Below are 17,715 nucleotides of genomic sequence, written 5' to 3' on the forward strand. Positions count from 1 at the left end.
TTGAAGTTTTCCGGGGCTGCTTCAATTTATAATGAAACCCGCGAGATAAAATGTTTTGACATTTCCGCAAATACAATACAATCAACGATAGTGCGTAAAATGAATTATATTCTTTACATTTTTCAATTTTTTGAACGCTTTATGCTGTCATTTTGATAAAAACTACAAGGATCAGCCCCATAGGGTTGTTCGAGCCATTCATGTGGAACAAGGCAACCAAAATTTCAAATGATCTACAATCAAACATTTCAATCAATCGTCACACTTTTGAATCCGCGATTGCACGAGAGTCTGCTTAGATTGGTCTTGATTAGGAACCAACACCGAACATTGTTTGTTTTATAGCCGACGAAATTACACCAATATCCCAAATGTATGCAATTATATCTTTGATTATATCTTGCTATACGATTTTGATATTTAAGCTTCTCTACGCCAAGCTTGTGTTCAAGTTTTGTATGCAAGTTGTTATTTTTATAGCGTTAAGTGTCTCTACCATTCTGCGATTTCGGTTGAAGCGATAAACTTTTTCTTATTATCAATCGAGTTCATCTTTTTTAAGTTAGAATTAAATCTTAAGCACTTAAAATTTACCCTGGGTAGTTGTCAATTTCTCAGGCGAAACGACATTACATGGAATTTCATCCGAGCTTGCATGACACAAGTTCAGAGCATACCAAGTAAAGCTTCAAATCGTTTTATGGCACTTTTTGTCTTGCTGTCTAGCAACAACCTACCTCTAGCATGCTACGCGTAGGACTGAAACGTTAGCTATAATTTTGGTTCTATTTATAGATTCGCGTGCTCCCAGCAGCTTCGCTTTTGCATTGATTGACCAATCAGAGCGATGCTTTTCCTTTGATATATCGGTTACTCCTTCAAAAACCGTCATCTATGGCAGGGAAATCCGATATGCGGGAGATTTTTAGCAGACAAAACAGGACACTGCAAGCTACTAATAAAAATTTCAATCATTTATGATTGAAAATACGTTGCTTGATATATTCAAATCGAATTTTAGAAATATTTCCAATCAAATAATGAAATAATATTAATAATTGATACAAAATATACTGAGCTGTAACTGTTTAAAACCTGACCACATTTCTACGTGTATTTTTCCTTGAGTTTCTGATTTGCACCCCTATATAGAAAATAAAGATGTGTTCCATATAAAAAAAAACCAATTTGCTACTATTTCGATTCATTGTTTCTCATGTGATTTTGCTCACGATATATACCAGCAATCCCACCTTCCTGATATGGAGGCTGGTTTCTGAAACCAATGTATTTTGCTTTGGTGGCGTTGTTGTTAACAATAGGTTAAGCTACGTTCATACCATTTTGATGCGCACAGTATATAGTTATAGAAATGCGGATCTTTACTGAAAATCTCAAAATTTTCAATCCGGAGCAAAGAAAATAAAAAGTTGAAGAGTTTTTTTTTATCGGCAACCGTTGGGTAATATTATGTTATTGTCTTGCATATGTTGTAAAAAATTAGAGGGTTGTATTCAAGACACGACCGAGCACAATAACATTAAAAATGAAATGTTTCTAAGGTACACATAATAAATACGAAAAAAAAGATGATAATGATGATGATACACTAAACTAAAAACTTATTCAATTGACTAATTACAAACTTGCTCTAGTTTAAGCGCTGAGATTGTTAGCGAATGATAAAATTGAAAATTAGATTCTTTCTTGATAATTGATTCTATTCAATTTTAACTACTAATTTTTTTAACTAGAAGTCAATTATGATGAATTCAAAGTTACTCGAAAGCTCAATTTTAGATACAAACAACCTAAACATTTAAACCTGAACAAATAAAACTATTTTATTTTATGATAATAATTTTATAAACAGTTAATCGATCCAAGAGAAGATTTTATTTATTTTAACGAAAAATGTTGTACCAATACACTCAGTAATTGTGCAATTTTATTAATCCTTCTTCAAAATCGTCAATAATCTTCGGAAAGTGTCGGTAAATAATATGGCAACAATACGAGGAAGAAACATGTGAAACAGTCCGCATAAAATATTTAGTTACATTGTTACATTGATTTTCGTTTTGGCATATTAGGAATATACGGAATGGATACGCAACAAAATTCCGAAATTTTTTTGGAATCAACTTGATGTTATTAACACATTTGTCATAGTTACAACGCGTGTAGTCATCAGACGCTTATTGTTTTGAAGCAAATAATAATTAAACTGAAACTGGCGGTTAACCAAATTCTACGAGGGTTCCTATTCAAACTATACATGTAAAATCGCAGGTAAGCTTACTTTGAGTTTATCTTTGAAACTATACGATATTGCATCTAATTGTACTGTATATGTGAGCCTGTGGAACTCATTTATACTACTAAACCGAGGAGGCCGCTCTTAGATAAGTTTCAGAATTTTATTTTGAATCATTTGAAGCGTTTAAGTCCTGGTGGGACAACAACTTGTTCAGTCACATTGTCACGTTTTGTTCGTATGGGAATTGAGATTTAAGTATGCAAACCGATCCGTTGACAAATTAAAACATTTTTGAGCTTACAATATTGAAGCTTTGGAATCATTCAAATTAGGAAAATCCATTAACAAATCATCGAGGAACAAGCGCTGCAAATTAGATCCGAAAAATCAATCGCCGATAATTCTAAATTGGCCTGATAGTTACCAGAGAACCAAAATAAAATACTCAATTCAAACCAATTTTTCAATGGGATGCAATTGAAATATTCAAATGTCGTTATCTCATAATAGGAATTTTTAATGGTAAAATCGACCAAAAATTTGCTAAATACATGGGATATTTCGAAAGAATCGGTAAACACGCTGATTCGGTTCTTCAATATCTAGATGATATATAAGATACTCAAGCGAACACGGTGTTGCGCAGACAACAGGAAATTTTACCAACGCATAATGCAAAAGCGACAATCCAGCAAGTGAACGCATATACAATTCAGTCATCAGCTCACTGGACGAGCTACTTGTTTCATTCACAGTCAAACATCAACTAGGTAAAGAAATATTGTGCAGCCTATATTTATAGATTTCTCTTCATACTACGCATAACGATGCGGTGTTTTTTATGCATGACGCAAAGCCTCCTATACCGAACAAGAAGTTGACGTCATTTTCTACAACAGGGATTGGTGGATGAAAACATAGGTCGATTCCAACCATTTTTTCAATAGTATGCTATTGAAATACTGAAACGACGTCGTCATACATGTTTAAGTTAAAAGTTTCCGAATCGATTGGTTGTTAAATTATATCAATCCATCAACAAATGACCGAGTTATTAACGTTCAAAATTATGACACAAAAAGGTTACGCGACTATTTTTGAAACTTTTAATTGACACCCGGCCCCATATAGTGAAGAGTAAGGCATTTTTAATGCCAAAAAAGTGTTTAGTTGCACTTATATCGTATCACAGCAGTCATCTAATTAGTGTCTTATTTTGGGTATTACTTGACTTTCAATCAGCGAATTGTGAACTCACTAAAGAAAATTTCACTACTGATTTTTTGCAAACGCGATTCTTACTGAAACTGTCTCGAAATCAGTAGTGAAAAGCTTACTAGCGAACATTACTCTCGATGATGTTCAAGAAAAACGTTCGCACATTGAATCTAATATTATTAAGATTTTAATTTCAAACAATACTTTACAGAAAATACAAACTTTTCGAAGCATTGGGACCCGTAACTTGAGCTAGGGAATAAAAGCTCGAGTTGTTCTCTGTGAATGTTCTCTAACGATTAGCAAGCGCCTAATGTTAATACCCGTAAATATTTTAATGGCGACTAACCATTTTGCCAACTCGCTTTTATCAGAAGGAAATCTAGCGAAATTTATGATATTATCACTAATTTTTCTACAGAAATCATTGTTAGCAGAAATGATTTGCTTATAATTACCTGTGGCTAAAAACGCCATCTTTTGACTCAGGCTTAGAATAATTTGCATAGCAACTGGCAATAACACATTCCATTTCATTCGTATCCGAGCAGTCGTCCGCGATACACTTGTTTTTTTTCTGCTCCGTATCAGGACGGTATTAATTACAAAATCTCGAGTGCGAAGGTGTTTCCCTAGCAAGGGCTAGCGGAAACATTTCTGTTGTGAGATCTTTCTTAGATCTAATAAGTGATCGGCAGTGATACACACCGGCAGCAGACAGTTGTGTGCTTCAGCGTTTCTACCTGTCGCTTGAATAGCATCGGCACCAGCAGTGGTTGATTCATCAAGGTCACGCGAGGGAAACAATCGAAGCGAACTCATCTATCGGCTCAACAAACCATACCGGTGAAGTAGTTTTTTTCCTTATTTTTATCTTTCTATTTCTTACTACCCTATCTATTTGCTCTATTTATCTTGTTGTTGTGGGAGATATGTCTTCCGATGGGGGGAACCCCGGGGAAGATGATGATGTACCTGAAGAGGTGGAACATTTAGATGAATACTCTTATGGTGACACATCTTACATGGATATCCCCGCAACCCCTTTGGAAAAACCACCCCTCCGTCGGAAGGTCTATCAGGATGACGGATCGGTTGGCCCGTGGGTGGTATACTTCCGGCCCATAGCTAAATCTCTTAGAGTCCTTAATATAGCTCGAGATCTGTATAAGTACTACTCGGCAGTGAAACACATTGACAAGGTGTCACCAAATAGACTGCGCGTCGTCGTGACTGATCTGAAACAAGCAAACGATATTGCTAGCAATGAGATCTTCACGAGGGAGTATCGCGTCTACGTACCTTCTCGGATGGTGGAGATCGACGGTGTGGTTCGCGAGGAGAGTTTAACGGTTGAAGATCTTATGAAGGATGGGATTGGCCGCTTCAAGAATGTCGATCTTCAACCAGTGAAGATATTGGAGTGCAAGCAATTGCACTCTAAATCGGCACAAGATGGGAAGTACTACCCATCAGACTCTTTTCGTGTGACCTTCGCCGGTTCTGCACTTCCGAATTACGTTTTAGTGGGAGGGGTTCGTCTACCTGTCCGGTTGTATGTACCGAGGGTAATGCACTGTTCGAACTGCAAAAAGATGGGACATACGGCACCATACTGTTGTAACAAACCACGGTGTGGTAAATGTGGCGAGGGACACGGGGATGACTCATGCAGGAAAACGACCGAAAAGTGTATTTACTGTGGCGAGAATCCGCATGATCTTTTTGAATGCTCCAAGTACAAACAACGCGAGGAAAAGCTTAAGCGAACCGTAAGGGAGCATTCTAAACGATCTTACGCGGAAATCCTCAAACGAGCCACTCCCCCTACCCCTAACAATCCGTTTGCTCTTTTGTCGACTGACGCTGATGCTTCTTATGACCCCGGCGTAGGACCTTCTTCTCTTCAGCTAGGAACAAATAGGAAAAGACCAATTATGTCCTCTCCTAACCTTCCTCGCAAAGGTCTAAAAGTACTACATCAAAATGAAAATAAAACATTAAAGTTCAACCAGAAAAATTCCGTTGAACCCAAGCCAATACCGCCTGGATTTCTAAAATACAACCAGGAATTTCCTGCGCTTCCAGGGACACCGAAAAACCCAGGTGATCCCAAAACACAACCAGAAAATCCGACAAACTCTGGATTACTAAAATTCTCTGATATCGTGGACTGGATATTAACAGCCTTCAATATAACTGATCCTCTTAAAAGTATTCTAACGGCTTTATTACCAACAGTAAGAACATTTTTAAAACAGTTGACAGAACAATGGCCCCTCCTTGCAGCGATCGTATCTATCGATGGCTGAAATACCTACAGAAATCGAGAATATGATCACTATACTGCAGTGGAATTGCAGAAGTATCATCCCAAAATTAGATTCTTTCAAATTTTTGATAAATTCGCGTAACTGCGACGTATTTTCATTGTGTGAAACATGGCTCACTTCAAATATAAACTTTGACTTCCACAATTTCAACATTATACGCCTGGATCGAGGAGACTCCTATGGAGGGGTTCTTTTAGGGATCAAAAAGTGCTATTCGTTTTATAGAATTAACCTCCCCTCGATCCCGGGCATTGAAGTTGTTGCTTGCCAAATCAGAATTAGAGGCAAAGATCTTTGTATAGCTTCTATCTACATACCTCCCAGAGTCTCGATAGGGCATCGACGACTGGCAGACATCATTGAGCTTCTTCCCACCCCGCGGTTAGTTTTAGGAGACTTTAACTCGCATGGTACGGGGTGGGGCTGCCTATATGATGATAACCGTTCTTCGTTAATTTATGATCTGTGCGACAACTTCAATATGACAATTTTAAATACGGGTGAAATGACACGCAATCCAAGACCGCCAGGCCGCTCTAGTGCGCTGGACTTATCCCTTTGCTCGACATCACTACAGCTAGATTGCAAGTGGAAGGTAATCCCTGATCCCCACGGTAGTGATCACTTGCCGATTTTGGTTTCAATATCCACTGGTGCACAAACACCGACATCAGTCGATATGACATATGATCTCACGAAAAACATCGACTGGAGTTCCTACTCGACCGCGATATCCCAAGCTCTCGAAACGAAACAACCAGATTCGCTAGAAGAAGAATACAAATCCCTAGCTGACTTGATCCTCAACGCCGCGATTCAAGCCCAGACCAAACGAGTACCCAAAACTACAATCACTACGCGACCCTCAACCCCATGGTGGGATAAAGAGTGCTCGGAAATATATAAAACAAAATCATCCGCGTATAAAAAATTCGGGAACAGTGGCAAGCGCGAAGACTACGAGAAATATGCATCACTAGAAAAGACCCTGAAAAATCTGATTAAAGCAAAAAAAAAGGTTACTGGCGTCGGTTCGTCAATGGCCTATCTAGGGAAACATCGATGACCACTCTGTGGAATACAGCCCGTCGTATGAGAAATGCAACCACTAATAACGAATCCGTAGAATATTCAAATCGCTGGATATTTGACTTCGCCAAGAAAGTTTGCCCGGATTTTGTTCGCGAATCGAATGTCTATCGCGTCGCGTCCTCTCGATACAGTGAAAACGATTCCCCCTTTACGATGACGGAGTTTTCTCTAGCCCTCTTATCGTGCAACAACAATGCCCCAGGGTGTGATAAAATTAAATTCAACTTGCTTAAAAATCTTCCCGATATCGCGAAAAAACGTCTGTTAAACTTGTTCAACAAGTTCGTCGAACAGAACTTTGTTCCTCAAGACTGGAGACAAGTGAGGGTTATCGCTATTCAGAAACCGGACAAACCAGCCTCCAACCACAACTCGTATCGGCCGATTTCAATGCTTTCCTGTATTCGGAAACTGCTGGAAAAAATGATTCTGTTTCGTCTCGATGAATGGATGGAAACAAGTGGCTTGCTTTCAGATACACAATTTGGCTTCCGTAAAGGCAAAGGAACGAACGATTGCCTTGCGCTGCTTTCTACAGAAATTCAAATGGCATTCGCTCACAAGAAGCAAATGGCATCAGTATTCTTGGACATAAAGGGGGCTTTTGATTCAGTTTCCATAAAAATTCTCTCGGAGAAGCTGCACAAGCATGGTCTTTCCCCACATTTGAACAATTTTTTGCACAACTTATTATCGGAAAAGCACATGTTTTTTACACATGAAGACTTGACGACCTCACGAATTAGTTACATGGGCCTTCCCCAGGGCTCATGCCTCAGCCCCCTTCTTTATAACTTTTACGTCAATGACATCGATGAATGTCTTGAAAATTCTTGCACGTTAAGGCAACTTGCAGATGATGGCGTGGTGTCTATTACAGGATCCAAGTCTACCGACCTGCAAGGACCATTACAAACTACCTTAGACGCTTTGTCTACATGGGCTCTACAGCTAGGTATCGAATTCTCCACGGAGAAAACTGAGTTGGTAGTATTTTCCAGGAAGCGTGAACCTGCACAACTACAGCTTCAACTAATGGGTCAAACCATAGCTCAGGCCTTCACATTCAAATACCTCGGAGTCTGGTTCGATTCCAAAGGTACCTGGGGATGTCACATTAGGTATCTGAAACGAAAATGCCAAAAAAGAATCAACTTTCTCCGTACAGTGACCGGGACTTGGTGGGGAGCTCACCCAACAGATCTTATAAGGCTGTACCAAACAACGATATTGTCAGTGATGGAGTATGGATGTTTCTGTTTCCGTTCAGCCGCGAAGATACACTTTATCAAGCTGGAGAGAGTCCAGTATCGTTGCTTGCGTATTGCCTTGGGTTGTATGCAGTCGACTCATACGGGGAGTCTCGAGGTACTAGCGGGAATTCTACCGCTGAAAAACCGTTTGTGGGATCTCTCATATCGACAACTCATTCGATGTAGCGTCTTAAACCCGTTGGTTATCGATAACTTTGAACGGCTAGTCGAGCTTAATTCTCAGACCCGATTTATGACATTGTACTTTGATTTCATGTCACGTAACAATAATTCTTCTTTCTACAATCCTCACAGTGTTCGTTTCTATGATACTTCTAATTCTACGGTGTTTTTCGACACATCCATGAAAGAAGATATTTATGGAATCCCGGATCACGTATGCCCTCAAGTGATCCCAAATATTTTTAATGACAAATTTAGAGAAGTCGACTGTAATAAAATGTTTTACACTGACGGATCACATCTCGACGGGTCCACTGGCTTCGGTATTTTTAATGAAAATTTCACCGCCTCCTATAAACTCAGTGATCCGGCTTCAGTTTACGTCGCAGAACTAGCTGCAATTCAGTATACCCTTGAGATCATTGAAACTTTGCCCACAGACCACTACTTCATTGTATCGGACAGTCTCAGCTCTATCGAGGCTCTTCGCTCAGTGAAGCCTGGAAAGTACTCGCCGTATTTCCTGGGGAAAATACGGGAACAACTGAGTGCTTTATCTGAAAAATCATATCGGATTACCTTGGTTTGGGTCCCATCACATTGTTCCGTAAGGGGCAATGAGATGGCGGACTCACTGGCCAAGGTGGGCGCATTACAAGGTGAAACCTATGAAAGACCAATCTGCTTCAATGAATTTTTCAGTCGTTCTCGTCAAGAGGCACTCGTCAGCTGGCAAACCTCCTGGAATGATGGATATCTAGGACGGTGGTTACATTCCATTATACCGCAGGTATCGACGAAAGCTTGGTTCCGAGGGTTGGACGTGAACCGGGACTTTATTCGCACAATGTCAAGACTTATGTCCAACCACTCTTTGCTCAAAGCGCATCTTCATCGTGTTGGCCTTAGTGAGAGTAATCATTGCGTTTGCGGAGACGGTTATCATGACATCGAGCATGTTGTTTGGGTGTGCTCCGAGTATTGCGACGTCAGACTCCAGCTAATTGATTCCCTTCGGGCCCGAGGTAGACCACCTTATGTTCCAGTCCGTGACGTTTTGGCAACCCGAGATCTCCTTTACATGACCTACCTCTATAACTTCCTCAAAGCTATAAACGTGCAAATCTAGTGCCCTCTCTTTCTCTTTCTTTCTTCTACAGTGGTCCTACCCCAAATGAACTAAACACTGGTCAAGCTGAATTGCTGGAAACCATCCATAAATGACACACCGACATCAAAGTACACCAACAAAGCATCCGAGTCTAGTACAGTCTCTTCCTCGTTACAATCTGGAGAACGTCAAGAACTCGGAAATGAAAAGTGTGTTAAGAAGATGCAAGCTATTAATGAATGATTTGTAATACCAAAATATGTTCAAAATCAATACAGTATAGGTCCCACCCTCCTGACACTCCTTTACTAACTTTAGGGGAGCAGGTCGCCCCATAATACGGCTTCCACTCATATCCACCTAACAACAAGATAATCGGCCACGTTAAGCTAACGCAAATGAGCCCAATAAAAATTTTATTATAAAAAAAAAAAAAAAACAAAACACATTCCATTTTGCTGTCACTTTCAAAAATACTTTTAAATCACTGGAAACTCAGTTTCATTTTTTCACTGAAAATACAAGCAAGAGGAAACAAAATGCGAAGCGTATGGTGCGCATCCGATATTACATTGCATCCAAAAATTATTACAATCAAACCACACTGGTTTCCAAAGTTAATTTAGTCAAACCTGATATAAGTATAACTCTGGTCTTGTATTCTCTTTAACCAGTTATTTGAATTCTTTTTGAATAAGAGAAGAAATTTATGGTTTATTATAGTTTAATTATGTTCCGTCGAAATCGTTTCCTTATATAGGTGCAACCGCACGAAGAAAGATGTGAACACTGCCTAAACACAGCATTTGACAGCGAACTAGAACCAAACATTTCGGCTTCAAGTTAACTGTAAGCAGATGACAATCGTGTCATCGGGGTGCTATTTCCCACACCAGTACTGTACAAAACAGCGCACACGAGATATAGGAAAAAAAGGCGAAAATGTTGCAAATTCGATTTGAATCATATTCAGTTTTTGGCGATTTCTTCTAAAATTTTGTAGTTTTGAGTTTCAAAACCAGATTTTTTAGAAAAAAAAATCGCTTCGAATACTGGTTTTCAAATTTTAAAACATCCCCGTATAAAGGAACAGCAACCAATCATAGTTTTCGAAAAACAATTACAAGCAATTACAATTTACAATTTACAAGCAATCACAAAGCAAAAATTGAAAATTCCAGGCATACTTAGTTGTTGTAAATTTAATTACGAAAATCAATCTAGTTTTTGAATGATTGGTGAAATTCGCAATGCGCGCATTCCACTGCATTTTACCTTAAGACATATTTAAATTCATATAACAACCTTGAAATGTTACCAGAAATGCTCGATGGTAATAGTAGTATGAGTAGAAAAATAATAAAAATACTCACTGGTACTGATATCCGGAAGCAAATCTTCAAACGGTGCGAGCAGCAAATTGTACAGCACATGTAAACAGGATGGACCCTGCCATGGCGGAAGCATATTGGATCGTCTTGATCGGGTCGAACCCTGGAGGCTTCCAATGGATCTAAAAGTAACGGGACAAAAGTACAATTTTCATTCTCACGGATATTTCTACAGCGTGAAACAAACCTGGTCGATCCCTGCAAGCTGGTAACCGAGCCACCCACGCTTCCCAGACTGAACAAAGAACTCAGCGAATAGTTGCTCGAGTTCAGCAAATGATTCCGGTTGACCATTCTCAGAAATCCGGCTCGTTCGTTGGCGAAATCATCGATCAGATTTTCGTTCGACGATTTCCACCCGCTGCCGTCGCCTTCCTGCAGTACATTTCCCGAATTTACACCCAAATTGTCACGCACAAAGTTGATGTACTGAGCCAGCAGAGTTTCCATGCTGTCGGTAGCATCTCCGCCGGCAGTCGGTTTCTTCTTCATCTGTAGTGCCTGCTCGTCAATTTTGGCCACGTGGAATCGGACGATCCGTTTTTGCGGCGACAGGAACCACGCGTAAAGTTCCGGCCCCGCCAAACTGTAGTAGATGATGTTTGTTTTGCTTTTGTTTACGGTATCGAAAATGTATTCACTGCACGTCAGTAGAGTTTTTCGATTGTTCAGCGAATTCTCGGCACTTTGATTCGAATCAGCACCCATCCGAGAGCGGCACCGTTCGGCAGCCACCAAAGCCTCCTCATTGCGTCCCAAATTGACCAGAATCTTCTGCAAGTTCTGATAGCACGATGTCTGTAAATCGTATAGATTTGTTCGTGCTTCAGCAGTGACCTGATCGCTTCTGATCGATTCCAGAATCTGAGCGGAACTTTCCATCTGTTGTCGAGCGTTGTCTTCATCCCCGGACACCAGCAGTGACAGTCCCAACCGGTAGCGGATTCGTGCTTCATCTTCTAACTTATTCAGCGATTGAACAATGGCGAGTCCTTGCCGTAAGAAACTGACCGCTTGCGGTATTTGCTCCATGATGTGACAAACCCGTCCCAGCGATAGACAGGCATGAGCCTTCGTCAAACGATCCGTCGTGAGCGATATTTGCTTCTCGAAGCACCTCACCGCTTCTTTAAAGTTCTTCAACGATTCATACACCGATCCCAAGTTGCCGCAAGCTCTGGCCTGCAAAACGACGTGATTCATATTCTCACACAATTCCAAATCTTGCTGATGCAAACGCAACGATTCGTCGTAGTCTCCCATCTGTAGGAAAACTGCGCCCAGACCACTGATCGCGTCGGAAGTTAACGCCCGGTCGCCCAGCTCTCTGGCGATATCCCGCTGGTGTTCCAAACAGTTGATAGCCTGTTCGAAGTTACCGAGTGCACTGTGAATACTGCCCAAATCACCGTAGGCAGCTGCCTTCGCTTCCGGATTACCCAGCTCGTGGGCCACCACTAACCGTTTCTCCAGACATACCAGTGCTTCCTGTAGGTTTCCAACGGATTTGTAACAATTTCCCAGTCCTCTGTAGGCCCGTTCCTGATCACGGGGACTTTGCAGAGCAATCGATAGCGCAAGGTGACGTTCGTGACATTTGATCGCTTCGGCATGGTAGTCTCCTAAAGCATCGTAACAATCTCCCAAATGTCCCAGTGCTCTTGCTCTGTCATGTTGCGCGGTTGGCGTGTTGACCTGTTCCAGTGTTCCCAACTGTTGTTCCAGATATCCAATGGCATCTTCGTAGTGACCCATGTTCAAACGAGCGATACCTAAATTACCGAAGGCCTGTGCTTCCACTGCCGAATCCTGCAGTTCCTGAGCACGTTCCAGTTGTTCCTGGTAGCACTTGACGGCGTGGGTGTAGTTTCCGAGAGCCATGTGAACCGCTCCCAGATGGCCATGGGCACGACACTCTCCCGGTAGATCTCCCATTTCCTGTCGCAAAGTTAGTTCCTGCGTGTGGTAACCCAATGCTTTGTCGAACTTTTTCAACAACCGATGAGCTAAGCCAAGTGCTCCACATGCGGCAGCCTCCATGCCCCGTTCTCGTGCCTGCCTGGCCAACGAAAGTTGCCGTTGGTACATTTTGATGGCTTCGTCCACGTCTCCCATTCGTATCAGAACGTCACCGATGTTACCGAGGGCTCGGAATTTCCCCGGTAAATGATTGGTCATGTGAGCGATCGCCAGGAAGTACTTTTGACATTCCAATGCTCCGGCCGTATTGCCAAGAGCTAGATGGGCGAGTCCTAGGTTACAGTAAGCTCTACCCATATTCATCTTGTTCTGGAGATCTTTCGCTAGAGCGAGATCCTGATCGTAGTATCGAACCGCTTCGCGATAATTCCCGATACAGTAGTGGGCATAGCCCAGGAAGTGACATGCCTTTCCTTCGGCTGCTACGTCACCAAGTTCCTGGGATAGCATCAGGTACTGCTCGTAGTACGGTACGGCTTGGGCGAACTCCTGCCGAGAACTGAGACAGTTACCGAGATTAAGTAGAGCACAGGCTTCGCCAGCCGTGTCCTTCAGTTCCCGTGCTATATTCAAGTGAGCTCGATAGTGCATCAGTGCCATGTCGTGGGCACCCAGTGCCTGATAGGCCACGGCCAAGTTTCCATGGGTGGAAGCTTCCGCGCTTCGATCGTGCACTTCCTTGCTAATGATCAACTCCTGTTTGTGGTATTTGATGGCTTGCTCGTAAAATCCAGCTGCCGAGTAGGCGTTACCAATGTTGCCATAGGCACGTCCCATTCCGGCCTTGTCCTGCAGTTGACGAGCGATTGTCAGGTGAGCTTGATGAAGTTTCAGGGCGGCATCGTGTTCTCCCAGCAGTTGGTAGACAATACCGAGATTGGAACAAGCTCGACCTTCGCCAACCTTGTCCCGAGCAGCCAGTGCCATTTCCAGTTGTTTTTCATGCCACCGTTTGGCTTGGTGAAAATCATGACCACAGCGGGCGGCGTGACCCAAACCGGCATAGGCTCGAGCTTCGATTGCTCGATCACCGAGTTGTTGAGCTATTCGAAGAACGTTTTCATGGTAAGTAATTGCTTGGGTGAAGTTTCGTTTGTAGTGATAACTGGAGCCAAGATTGCTGTAGGCACGGGCTTCCTCTACCTGATTGCCGAGTTTTCGTGCCAACCGGAGATGCTGTGTGTGACAATCAACGGCCGAATCGAACTCTCCCATCGCTAGGTACACTGCACCGACGTTACCGATTTCACGAGCTTCCTGCAACCGATCGCCCATCTGTTTGACCAACTGTACGCACTGTTTGTGAGAAGCCAACGCGTTCGGGTAGTCTCCGATCGCGGTGTACACGTGCCCTAGGGAAGTAAGAGCTGCCGCAGCTGCCTGAGTATCTTTACACTTCATTGCCAGCACCAGCTGATAGCGATGGGAAGTCAGAGCTTCCTTGTACGATCCTTGACTGAAATAAGCCGATCCAAGATTTCCGTGTGCCCGACACTCACCGGCTGTGTCACCAAGACTTTTGGCAACGGCTAGATCCTGTTGCATGTACGCGATCGCTTTATCCAACTGATTCAAAGCCCAATGGGCCGAACTAAGAGCACTGAACACTGAACCTCGTAATTTTAACGAACACGATCCTATTCGTAGGGCCGATTCGAGGACTGTCACGGCCGAATGGTACTGACCGGCACCGAGAAGTTCCTGACCCACCACTGATATCACTACGAATGGCGATTGATCCAGTTTCATCGCTTTCAACTGTTGAAACGTTGGTTCGAGGGCATGCCGCAGGGGACTCTTGATCGAAGCTTCCACCAGTCCGGCTAGCAGTTGTTTTGAGTTGGGATCCTGCGCCAGCCCTGAACTGAACGCGGCCAGTGCCTCCCCATACCGGCCCAGACACTGCAGCGCTACACCCTGACGAAAGTATGCCTTGGGCCACTGGGGACACAGCTCCCGGGCTCTGGTGGCATCCTGTAGGGCCAACGCGAACTGACCCTGCTTGAGACGGGCTGCCGAACGGTTGCTGTAGAGGATGTGATTGCTCGGGTCCAACGATAACGCGTCCGTGTACAGCTGCACTGCCGTGGTGAAGTCCCCATTTTGGCAGGCAGTGTTCGATTGCCGCACTTTCTCCAGGAATAGCGCTCGATTGGCGGCCGGTAGTTCCGGCGTGCCTTCCGGTTCGTTCTGTAAGAAAAAAAATCGGAGAAAAAAAAACAACGTCAGTAACAAACAACAGCCCGAAAAAAAAACATAAAACGAATATTAGTGCACAATGAACGCGACAGGTAATTATGGGGTTCGTGTGCTTGTCTCTTTTGGAACTAGGCTACGGTACCGAAAAAATAAACTCGGACAGTTGAAACTTGTGTGCCCTCATCGGGCAGCGAAGAAAGCGAGAGAGATCACGGCAAAACGGCACCAGCAGCACAGCAGACAGCACGGACACAACGTGTCCGCTTTTCGCGTACGCCCGAACTTGACTGATCGTACGCTGCGAGAACGGAGAGGCTGTAGCCAATAGGCAATGCGCGATCCCGAACGGTCGTTCATTCTTTCTCTTTCTCCGACGCTCTCCGGTGATCGCGTACACTCTCGCGCTTTCTCGTGGTTCGGTTCAGGTGATCCTCTCCCAAGCCGACTCGGCTCGGTGCTTTTTCCGTACATTTTCCAATCTTCCACCGTCGACCAAGAAACGGGGTGAAGATTTTGATAAATAAATTGAAGGAGGAATACGTGTAATCAATTATTATGATTGCTATCATCTTCACCGCATGATTTTTGCTCTTTCGTGTGGTGAGTTTACCCTCAAAAAGCCGCATTCCCCTCATACCATTCTCTTTCCGGCACTTTCGACACTGTGTCCGGTCAGACTCGGGTCCACAACCGAATCGAATTGCATCGGTTGAGGCTGAGGCCGAGAAAGCCTCAATTTTCAGTTCAATTTCAACTTTACACAACCAGAAAAAAAAACTTTCCCCTCTTTTTACCGGTACGTTTCTTGACAATCGTGTCCCTTTGGGAGAAAAAAACAGAAAGAAAAACCGACCTGAACTGACTTGAGAGTTTGTTTGTTTACTTTCTCATTCGATTATTATTGTACAATTCAATATTTTTAGTTTACAATCGAGTAATTTTCATTGTCATAAAAGAAAATAATCAAATTTCGAGTCAGAATCAAATTTCATTGCAAAACACCTGTACCGGGATAATCTCTTCCACCTGGCACCACTGGCCCGGTCGTTTTCAAGCTTGATCGCAGTAGTCTTCTTGTTTACATTATTGATGTCTCCTATATATGCTTCTCTCTCTCTCTCTCTCTCTCGCGGTCTCTCCAAACGAATCGCTACGATCTCTTCGACTCTCGCCGAAAACAAATGATCCTCGCACGAAATTGGTTTTGGTTTTTTTCGTTCTGCTTCGGACCCTCTGCACGAATCCCACACGAATACACACGCACTCTCTCGTTCTCACTCCACATTCGATTGTTCGGACCTCAGGTCAGTGTTGTGGAAGGAAATTAATCGAAGGTTGATTTTGCACCGGAGTAATTTTTCAAGAATTATTCTCGTCGAGCGACGAACGACGGGTATTAGGAGTTTACCTGGCCAACTAGATTGAATGCTTCGCAGTTTTCTGATACACATCAGTGTGTGTTTGTGTGTGTGGGTCTGCTCGCTGCTTCCAGAAGGGTTTTTCGCTCTCCCGATGCGCGTTTTATTAGGGGGTCACTTCTTGAGTGCTGATGCGCGAAGGGAAACGATCTAATCAGCGCTAATTAATCTGCTGTTGGGTCTCGATGTTCCTTCGCGCCGCCGATCGTCGTTCTGCGCAGCGCACAGCGCTCTCGGCAAGGCCATCGTCGTTTCCATCGTCATCCGGATAAAGGCTTTCTTCTTTCCGCCGTGTTCCTGGGATGTGTTTGGTTGCGTGTGTGTGCGTGTCTGCGGACTGTGTTGAACGGAAAACGGGGATGTGTTGGGATAGGTGAGCGGTAAGTTGAAACCGAAATAGATAATGGAATTTTGATAAGAGCTTTTCTTTCTCGCGCTGGGTGGCAGGCGGTGCAAGCGAGGCACGGAGATGGACGCAGATTGGAAGGCGGTATTTTGTTTAGCCGATGCGTTCCTTTATGCCAAAGTGGTGAGGTAGAAGGTAGAAGGGAGAATCTGCGGAAATCAATTTCGTCCGGAGAGCGAACGAGGCGATGGAGTGAATGAGTAGAATGTACATAGTTTGTTTTGTGATGCTTGTTTTTTTTTGCTGTTGCTCTCGACGAGGTCATGCAGTGTGTTTAGTTGATTGAAGTTTACGTCATTCAATTAATAGTTGTTATTTTAACAGATTGTCACAAGTGTCATGTTGATTTCAGATGGGTAAATCTGTTGACGTTTACTTTTTTCATGATTTAGATTGAAATATGTCAAAGTAGTGTAAATAGGGGTCGATTAGATATTCTATTAAAAGTTTAATGATAATCTTTTTTGTTACAAACAAATCATACAATGTCTCAATCACAGATATACAGGCTCGAACAAAATCCTGTGTACATTTTAAATTTGCTATTGGCTTTCAAACGCAAGACTCGAAACAACTCAGCGCCTTCTATGTTTCTACTTTCTGAACCAAGCAAATTATCAGAAGGCGAACGGCCTTTTGGCTACCTGTGTAGCCATGGCCACCAGACGGCTACCAACATTGATTCAGTGACGGCTGCCAAATCCAAGATTACGATGTGAAAACATCCTGCTGGATACGGTTGTATCATTTGAGGTGTATGTCTGGCAGCGGTGAGGCCATGAACGAATATATAGACTAGACACTGACGATCTTGTTTGATGCTCATAACGGTCCTCCATTGAACTGGCAACAAAGATGTTAAACTGGCAGC

At 42.9% G+C, this 17,715-nt stretch overlaps 1 protein-coding gene across 2 annotated transcripts in view; it reads right to left on the bottom strand.

The window, feature by feature from the left end:
• LOC131432501 (tetratricopeptide repeat protein 28) overlaps window positions 1–17,715 on the bottom strand; it is a 463,091-nt gene that overhangs the window by 11,992 nt on the left and 433,384 nt on the right. Inside the window, exons 1-3 of one of the 2 annotated variants that reach the window (XM_058598818.1) lie at window positions 15,163–15,292; window positions 11,029–15,011; window positions 10,824–10,963 (exon numbers count right to left, since the gene is read on the bottom strand). In XM_058598818.1, the coding sequence (XP_058454801.1) occupies window positions 10,824–10,963; window positions 11,029–15,011; window positions 15,163–15,204 (4,165 nt within the window). In that variant the 5' untranslated portion in view covers window positions 15,205–15,292. Of the gene's footprint in view, window positions 1–10,823; window positions 10,964–11,028; window positions 15,012–15,162; window positions 15,293–17,715 lie in introns of those variants that run through there. The other variant, XM_058598819.1, reaches the window with a different exon arrangement.

Source organism: Malaya genurostris, chromosome 2 (assembly GCF_030247185.1).
Source record: "Malaya genurostris strain Urasoe2022 chromosome 2, Malgen_1.1, whole genome shotgun sequence".
Classification (NCBI taxonomy): Eukaryota; Metazoa; Arthropoda; class Insecta; order Diptera; family Culicidae; genus Malaya; species Malaya genurostris.